Source organism: Gossypium hirsutum, chromosome D12 (genome assembly GCF_007990345.1).
Source record: "Gossypium hirsutum isolate 1008001.06 chromosome D12, Gossypium_hirsutum_v2.1, whole genome shotgun sequence".
NCBI classification, from domain to species: domain Eukaryota; kingdom Viridiplantae; phylum Streptophyta; class Magnoliopsida; order Malvales; family Malvaceae; genus Gossypium; species Gossypium hirsutum.
Window position 1 is genome coordinate 57,634,644 of NC_053448.1, and position 9,861 is coordinate 57,644,504.

At 32.3% G+C, this 9,861-nt stretch overlaps 1 protein-coding gene and 1 long non-coding RNA gene across 3 annotated transcripts; one reads left to right on the forward strand and one right to left on the reverse strand.

The window, feature by feature from the left end:
- The first annotated feature begins 210 nt into the window (after window positions 1–210).
- Window positions 211–3,664, forward strand: LOC107886088 (NAC domain-containing protein 7). Of its 2 annotated transcripts, none has more exons than XM_016809913.2 (4): window positions 211–819; window positions 2,079–2,257; window positions 2,361–2,632; window positions 2,736–3,664. In XM_016809913.2, exons 2-4 carry the CDS (start codon window positions 2,098–2,100, stop codon window positions 3,354–3,356), a joined length of 1,053 nt encoding a protein of 350 aa, XP_016665402.2. In that variant the 5' UTR covers window positions 211–819; window positions 2,079–2,097; the 3' UTR covers window positions 3,357–3,664. The 2 variants fall into 2 exon arrangements, with proteins under 2 accessions (XP_016665402.2, XP_040963328.1); XM_041107394.1 differs by lacking the exon at window positions 211–819 and adding an exon at window positions 1,001–1,159.
- LOC121224321 (uncharacterized) lies at window positions 2,634–5,003 on the reverse strand. The gene is made up of 2 exons (XR_005921938.1): window positions 4,572–5,003; window positions 2,634–3,344 (listed from the first exon to the last, which is right to left on the reverse strand). It is a non-coding gene; the product is annotated as an uncharacterized lncRNA (long non-coding RNA).
- Window positions 5,004–9,861: the final 4,858 nt, after the last annotated feature.

Below are 9,861 nucleotides of genomic sequence, written 5' to 3' on the forward strand. Positions count from 1 at the left end.
CTCTTATTGGCCCTTGAAAGCTTTTTTGAGCTGCCCATCTAATATTTGCCGTCAGATTATAATCTTATGCAATTTCATTCTCTTTTGTATGAAAAAGAAAAGAGAAGAAAATAAAACTAATAAAACACTCTTGTGGTCTTAATCAGTAGCTGGTGGGTGGCATTGAAGGTTACCGTCTCTCTCTCTCTCTTTCTCTTTGTAATTGTAATATTACATCTCTGTCAATGGCTCTCGCTCTCAATCTTCCTTGAACCATTATCCGCCTCCCTTTTTTCCCGCAAAGCTTTTCCAGTAATCAAGCTCTAATCCCACTTTATATATATATATATGATGGAGAAAGAGAATATTTGAGAAGGATGGATTATTAGGTCATGTGTGTGCTTCTTCTTATTTAACCCTATCTCCTCCCTCTTTTCCTATTCTCTTCATTGTCCTTTTATTGTTTTTTTTCTCTCTTTTCCTTCTGGTCTCCCTCTTCCCCTTTCCGACAACTAGTGGACAAAGTTCTTGACTCTACAAAAAAGAGTTGGGGAGGGGGGGTCGAGGGGTTTCACTTCAATTCCCGAGGGTTACAACTTTTTCATTACATACCCACCTTAATTTTAGTTCTCTTTGCTTTTCTTTCTGTGTTCTTTGTCTGGTTCAATAAAAAGTTTAAAGAAAAAGAGAGAGTGAACAAAAAGTTATAGCTTTTTTAAGTTGATTTGGTGCAACAGATATATATGTGTCTGGTTTTGAGTCAGATCTCTGAGGTTTAACCAGTTTTGAGTTAGACACAGTGTTGGGTCTCTACACACCATTTTCAAGCTTGGTGTTATCGTGAGCTTCTCTTCCTTGTTGTTTCCTTTGTGCATTTCTTTTTGTTGAATGTTTTGTTGGAAGTGATCATTTCCCGAAGGTCACAAAAACGAAGTGAGGCATGCTTTTGGTATACGCTAAGCAATGAAATTATGGAACTATATAAAAGATATGATATACAATGTCTTTTAACTGTTTCATCAGTGCTTAGATTTTGCTCTTTCTTTCTTTTCTTTTTTTTTTTTTTTGAGCTCAAAGATGGCTTCAACTTGATCTGGGATATGCCTTATTTCTCAATAGCTATACTTGTTTCAATGGATTCCAATCAGTCTCTTGTTGATACTTTGTGCAAGGGTGTAAGGTGTTTGTTTGTTTTGGCTTCATTGCATTTATTAGGTTTTTCATGTTTTCTAGCTACATTATATTTTGTTTTTTCTTTTCTTTCTGAATTATAATATTTTTCGTGCGGATCACAACTAGCTAGAGGGATTAATCTTGTTTATATATAGATCACATGTTCATTTTTCTTTTCTTTTCTTTTTAGTTTTGGAAATGGCTGTGGTTTAAGTTTATTGTTATGATCAACTTACCGTCAGTTGTATCCCTAATTTTTCTTTATTCCTTTTGAGTTTATTTCTACTCTGATCTAATATATTTATCAAAATATTCAACACCCTAAATTTTAAATCTGGAGCATGAGGAATTTGTAGCCAACTTCTAGATATGGAGCTATAAAAGCCTAAAACATACTACACATTTGTGTAATAGCAAGGTTAAGCATCAGAAATTTTACTTCTTTCCATCTGAGAAAACTTGTCTTAGAAGTACATATCCAAATTAATCATTATTAGATATAATGAATGATTTCCATTTGTTGTGTTTTCTCTTGTTAACTGGTGAAAACCAAAAAATAAATAAAATATTTTGTTAATTTGGGTATTAATAAACTTCATTAGGATAAACCAAATCCCAACAATATATATTTTTAAAGAATCAAAACAATTTTTGGATAATGTTTTCATATATGCCAAAGAAAAGAGGGTTTAGACATCAATTGTTAGTGCTTTTATTTACTTCAAATGTGAAGACATTTAACCTTATCTTTTGTTGGCCAAGTTCTCAAACTGAAACGACATAATAATGTTTAGTTTGTCTCCATGTATCAACTTTTGTTTCATGGTTCATTTAACATTAATTATATTGCATTTTGTCTTTACTTTGTTATCAAAGTTGTGTAATTGTTCATCGGCATTTATGAGCTCATCGACATATTAATGCAGGTTTTGATTGGCGAAGAATATGAATAACTTTACAAACGTTCCGCCAGGCTTTAGGTTCCATCCCACAGATGAAGAACTCGTTGATTACTACCTAAGAAAAAAATTTGCTTCAAAAAGGATAGATCTGGATGTCATCAAAGATGTTGATCTTTATAGAATTGAACCATGGGATCTGCAAGGTATAGCAATAACTGCATTATCTTACATAAGCAAATTTGTAGATTACTTTGATCAACCATTGATGATTAAATTTTGTTTTGTGTGGGGGGGGGGGGATCACAGAATTGTGCAGAATAGGAGCTGAGGAACAAAATGAATGGTACTTCTTTAGCCACAAAGATAAGAAGTATCCAACAGGTACTCGTACTAATAGAGCAACAAAAGCAGGGTTTTGGAAAGCTACGGGGAGAGATAAGGCTATTTACTGCAGGCATTGCCTTATTGGCATGAGAAAAACCCTAGTCTTTTACAAAGGACGAGCACCCAATGGACAAAAATCTGATTGGATCATGCATGAATATCGACTAGAAACTAATGAAAATGGAACCCCTCAAGTAAGTGTATACATATGTATATATATATCTTCCATTTTTATTATTTGAGACGTAATATTGAAATGGTTAATTTACATAATATTGGAATGTGTTATTACACCAGGAAGAAGGATGGGTGGTATGTAGGGTATTCAAGAAGCGAATGACAACAGTGCAGAAAGTGGGTGAATATGACTCTTCATGTTGGTACGACGAGCAGGTCTCATTCATGCAGGACTTTGAATCCCCAAGGCGAATTCCTCAGCCATATGCATCATACCCTTACCATTATCCCTGCAAGCAAGAGCTTCAATTGCAACACAGTTTCCCCCATGACCCTTTCCTTCAGCTCCCTCAATTGGAAAGTCCCAAACTTCCACAATCAGTCGCAAGTGTAAGCTGCAACTCGGTTGTTCCTTACGGAAGCACTTTGCAGTCTTCGAGCCTCTCGCAGGAAGAACACATGCAGCAAGGGCATCATCAGCAAAATCTGAATTCGCTTTACAACAACGGTGAGCAAGCAGTGGACCAAGTGACTGATTGGCGAGTTCTTGACAAATTTGTTGCCTCTCAGCTCAGCCATGAGGAAGCTTCCAAGGAAAACAACTATTCCAATGCAGCCGCTAGCTTTCATGTGGGTGAACAAATGGATTTACTAGGCAATGAATCTAAAAGGCCAGGAGTTGCTCATCAAGAATATACCTCTACGTCCAATTCGAGCTGTCAAATTGACCTGTGGAAGTGAAAGTATATTCAAGCAATTAGAGCATATATATACTAATTATAGGAAGCAAAATTTATAAGAAAAAGATGTTTTTAATCCAGGTTTTCTGTACATAATAAAACTATATATATAATATATGGTACTGCATTAGCTATGGAAGTCCTGGTGCCCTTAATTTGTACCAGGCATGTAGTTATTGCTAAATGGACATTATGCGAAGTAAAAATAAATTAGTACGTACTTTTTCCTGTGGCCGACAGCTCTTTGGGACTGAATAGGCCTAATATTGAATGTATTTTCAGCTTGAAATACATATGATGGTTTCTTTATTGTGATCTTTGTCCGTCTTCGACCATTTATGTTTTTCTTTAACTATTTAATCTTTCCCTTTCAAAAATTTATAAATCCTTTAATTTAGTTCATAATTATGCTGTAAAAGTGAATTAATTCAATCCTTTTGTCCAAAAAAGCTTCATACTAATACCTTTATCCTCATATGCAATCATGAGACAATTTTACATTGAAAGAAAGCATTTAGGTGTGAATGTTGGCAACATGATTATTTTTTTAAGCTTTTATCATGCATTTGGAGGCCATATTCTTATATCCGTGATATATTCACTACAGTGTGGGTTCAAAGATCCAGGGAAAACATCAATATGAAATCTGGCAAACATTTTGTGAAGAAATGACAATTATTGGATCTATAGAATTCTAAATTTCTAATATATGTATATATATAGTCCGGTCATTCAAAGTTTAAATGCTTTGTACTTTTAGGCCAATCATGCAGGAGATATGATATAAAATAAATGCTACATTAAGAAGAGTCCTTCTGCATCTCAAGCTTAAGGGAACCTTACTGTAATTAAGTGTAATATTCCTTTAACACTGAACTATCAAATGAAGATAAGGTAAACGGCAGCAGCTCAGAAATATAATAAAATTGAAAAGAATAATATATCTTACTACCCTTAATATTATATTCCTCTGGCAGTGCATGTGGTTGAAGATAAGTTAAAACTGGTGCATGCCATAATGTAAGTAAAGTACAAAGCAGATAGATCTTTGACATGAAAAATGCATGTCATTAAAACTATTTGCATTTCAGTGGGGGAGAACATGTTTTTTCTAGTTCCAGAACTCAGGACAAAGAATTTAGATGCTAAATATTGCTAATATATACCACTCATTGCCTGTTCACAGAACATATGCACCTATGCTTTAGCTACATACCTGCCGAAGAAGATGAATTAAGATGGGTGTTAGATCCTGAAGGCTCCAGCACTATCAAATTTAGACTGGAAATACCATTAAACTGCAGGCTGCTCTGGCCTTGAAGGAGGTTAGGGGTAGCACTGCTGAAAGAATAGTGAGGGAGAGGGGTGGCGGCAGTTCACAATGCGAAGTTGGGTTTGAAAATACTTTTATTTTGCCAGCTTGGTTTAAATAGGAGGAGGAAGGGAAACAAAGTGCAGGAGTTACAGTAATAATGGAGGATTATAGGATTAGCAGGCAAGAAAAGCAGTATGGTTCAATGGTTGTTACTGGGTGAGAGAACATCCTTTTTACTTGGGTTGAAGCCAAGCATGACAATGTATCCCTTGAAAGCAATGAAAAATAATTTTCCAAGCGACATAATCATTGAGCGTGCTCTCATCGACTCCTAATGAGACAAATTCTAACTTGAATAAACCCATGCTTGAACTTGGATCATTAAAACAAAAAACACCAAAGCTTTAGAAAGGGCTTCTTGCTGACCATGTTTAACGTTAAGTTTTAGGGTTTTATTTGCACTAATCTTTGTACAAATGGCTTCCTCTCTGGTTTTGTTCACTTGTGGTAAAACAAACCTGAAGAGTGTAAGCATATAATATCCATTAGCTCTGAACCAAGCCTCGTTTAGCCCCCATAGCAAGCAGTCTCCATGCGCACATTGATGCAAGTGGGTGTGACTGAAGAATTATGGTTCATTAAAAATGTTGTTTGCAGACTAAGATTAACATCATTTGAAAAACAAAAGCTCCTCCATGTGAGGCATCATTATCAGTGCTATTTCATTAGTTTCCCAATCCCTAGACCTCCACACTTCCCGACCACCTTGTACTTTTAAAACCCTCTTTTTTTTTTAGGTCTCAATTAGCCATTGTCTATGCAGAATTGCTGATATAATATGAGAATAAACAATGTTTAAAAGGGTCTAAGCAGTTAAAATTTTTTTTAATTTATCTCTTGGATCAAGCAAGCAAGCCATTAGCTGTAAAATGACTGCCTTCAGAATATTAGACAGGCAATAATTGTTCCAATTTTTTTTTTTTTTTGAATGTAGATAACTTCTTTTCAACCATCTGTCGTTTAATTTTTTTGGCATTGAAGTTTTATTTTTAATATATTATAAAATCGTACAAATTGCGGTGGCTAGGCAAAGCAATAAATGAAGAAAATACAAAATACTAGTAATTAAGGAAATAATATGTTGTGGCTGGGGTGTAGTCCTCAAATCTCGAGGCCTGATGGCGGGCCAATATGGGCCTAAAGTTAGAGCTTTTAAGTAGGCCCGTACTGACATCTGGAGATGCAGTGTGGAGTCGCCTAGTTATTGGGCAATTACACAAACATGCACCCACAGAATTTAAAAATAAACAAAATAACGTACATCTCCCACTTATCCCTTCCAATTCAGCTGGACTTGGACTTGGGCTCCATAAGTATATATAAATATTAGCTAGAAATTGGGCACCAGGTGAAAAGTAATATAAATTTATTAAAAATATATATAAGTTGAATTTTTAAAAAAATATATATATAGTAGATGAGGAGTTATTTTAGTGATTAAAAAATTAAAATTATTTTTTGTAAATACTTTTTTTTAACCTCTTGATCAGATCACCTGCTTAACTTTTTTTTTTTTTACTGATACCTATATTTACAGCAGTGCAAGAGTCGTATTATAAAATTGTCTCAATTATTTCTTTAGAATAAAATATAACCTTTTGATAAAACATTTATCAGATACACATATTTTCATGCATGTCAAAACTGTAACCTTAGTCCTCTATATTTCAAATTTTTTAAATTTAATCCTTCTATTTGTCTAATAATTTAAGATTTAAAATCCAATTAATAACAAAATTTATAATTTTTTGTTAAAACAAAGTTTATATTTGATATAAATTCACACTGTCAGTGAATTATATTCAAACACATTATCAACAAATTAATGAATATTTTAAAATTATTTCAAAATAATTATAATTATTTTATTTTTAATAAGTGGGGTTTTGTGATTTTTTAGATATTTTTTTGTTTGTTTTAGGGTTAATATTTGAAATTCATAGTTGTTCCTCTTAATAATATTATATTCAAGTTTCGAACATGTGTTCTGCCATTAAAAATATAATATACCTTACCACTACGTTAATATATACTTGTTGGTAGCGCCTTATGATCAACTGATAGTGTATGAAATTATATACTATCATGCATCAATAAAAATCTATTAGGTTATTAATATCAACAATTTTAGATTATTAAAATTTCATACAATGGAATTAAAATTTATTATTAAATTATTAAAACTCCGTTAACAATACCATAGTAAAAAAATTTTAAAGCATACAAGAAGTACCGACAAAAATAGACCTTTTCATGCATCATCTCTAATTCTATCTATATAAGCTAATGTGAAGTAGATAATGATGGTCCTCCCGCAAAAATGAGTGAAAGGGAAAGAAGAAAAAAAGCATGGTTTTCATAATTTTCATGCGTAAAAGAAAGTAGGAAAAACAAGTTGGAAAGGTGAAAGGAGATGAGGCGTGAAGGAAAAAAGCAAGGTGGTTCCTTTTATCTGTTGAACAAAAAAATATTGAATGAATGGTTAGATTAAAAAGGAGGACAAAAACCTGTTGTGTGGTTGACAGCAGCTAAATGGTTCCCTCCAAATCCAACCGATCCAGTGGTACTTAGTGAAATGAGGGGCTGAATCTGAACTCTGAAGTCGATGTGCAGCTGCATACCTGCCTGCCTGCCAGCTTATTGTGTGGCTCAGAAACAACAAGAATTTCCAATTGCCCCATGCACCTGGAAAAGCATGTGGAGGTAGTAACAATAATGTATCCACTCTTGTCCCACCCATCACATAACCTATGTTTTTCTGATCACTTGGAATGAATGTTGATTTTGAGTATATATTTGTCCAATACAAAGCATAATATTAAATATTTTATGTTTAAAAAAGATCACAAATCAGTAGCAAACATAGGTGCATAATCAGCTGAGCTGGTGGATTGAACTCGTTGGTGCGTTACTTTGAGAGCACAGGCAGGGTGGTGAATAGGGGGAGAAAGGCACGAAAATATCAGACGCACCAAATCCAATATCAACTTTATCGATTTCTACCCAACAGAGGCACTAGCAGGAAAGGAAGAGAGAGAAAGGGGAGATAGTCATTCCCCCCACAAACACAAACAGCAACAAATAGCTTCTGCAGGCTTTATACAGGGAGACTTGCTTTTCTATATTTGGTACATGTAGTTAGATATTAGGAGGTCCTGTTGCTTTTCAATCCTTTTCATCTTCAACTCAACACCTAATTTTGAATTTTAAAATTTTCAGCTCTGATTATTTTAGGTTTTTTTCTTGTTTTAACTTATGGATTTATGAGTTTGAGGATTGTGTTTTTAGGTCAAATCATCTTAGTTCAGTCATTTTTGGTAAGTGTGAGTTTTCTTTTTTATCAGTTTGGACAAATCTGGTTTATTCACTTCTTCAAACCTTTTTCTTTCTTCTTGTGATAAATCAGGTTAGAAATAGGTTTAAATTCGGGTTACTGGAGTTAATTAAATTTTGTGTTTGGGTCAAAAGTGTCCTACCCACATACATGGATAATATGTATTTTAATAATATTCATGTATTTTGTGGTATCATATTTTTTTAGATAAATTTTGATACAAAAATAAAAGAGAGGAATTCGGTGATTTTATATTTTTTCTGTAATTTTTTTAGAGAATTAATATTTTAGCAATCAATTTATTATATTTAATGCTAATTAATGTACATAATGCATGTCAAATTTATCATAAATTAAAATTTATTAACTATTTGCTTTATTTATAAAAAATTCAACCATTAAATATATATTAATATAAATATTATTCTAAATTCATGTGGGAGAGATATCAAATCGATTAAAAATTTATAAGCATGATAAGTACAAATATCTTGATAAATCCAATGGTTACATTATTGAAATAATAATAATATCAAAAGTTATGGTACGATATAAAATCACTTAAGTTCTGTTTTGGTGTAGGTGAATCCATCCCCTTAATAGATTTTGAGATGATTTCAAGTATTGAACTGCGCACAACATCTTTTCATAGATTAAAATATACTCTAAATTGACATACAAACTAAAATATGTTTTAACCTTTTACGTAATATTTTAAAAATTTAAATTCGAGTCTCACTATTTATAACTGCGATGTGTGAATCTCGCTCTTACTAGTGAAAACTGGAACCAATCAATTGTTACTGGATGAATTTTTTCTATACAATTATAGTGTTAGCATCATTATATTTAAAGGGAGATGGCTTACGTTGCCCCTAGAAACTCAAATCCCTGTAAATTCTAACTAGTTGAATGAATGAAAGTTTACAATGGGTACTTTGATTTTGGTGGTGCGGTGGAAAATGTTGGTGTCATGTTAGGGTTGTTTTGCACCTTCTTCTGAACTGCTACTGTCTTCTTTTGCTTTTGTTAGAGGAGGAGCTTTGGGGTTTGTCTCCTTGTTTCGTAATGCTTAGCTAAAGTACATGGACTGTTCTTGTATTATAGAGAATTCATCAAATTAATTTCGTTTTTATACTATTAAAAAAATTAAACAAATTTAAATTATAATATCAATAACATTTATTATATAAAAAATATCTTAAAAATTATTACAATTCCATTCTAAACAAAGTATTTCGTTTATAGAGTTATAAAAATTTTAAAAATATTAACTATATATTAATTTTATTCTAATTTTATCTTATTTTTAATAGTAGTAAAATGACTAATTTGATCTTCTCAAATACATTCATAAAAAAATACATATTCATTTGTTAATTCGTTTATTTAATTAGAAAAGGCTATTTTTTGAAGGGAATATTCTGATTTTTTTTTTCAATTGCGATCATCACCTCAATCAATTTGGTGTTCACAATCTCTTACACTGTGGTGAAAACAATGTCTCTTGAACTTGGTCTCGTATGGCTCAGACATCAATGCAGCTGAAATGGTTCAATTAAGGTGTTATTAAAATAATTTTACAAATATTAAAATTTGAATTCATGCCACCATCATGAAACTTCATTTTATCACTTTAAACAAACCTTAATTTTAATTGTTTTATACATTTGCAAATGGTTTCACCCACATTAATTTTTAATATTACAATTCAACTGATTTATTATATATATTTATTATTAATTATTATTAAGCATATTTATGTTATATTTGATCTCTAAAGTTTAACGAAATATT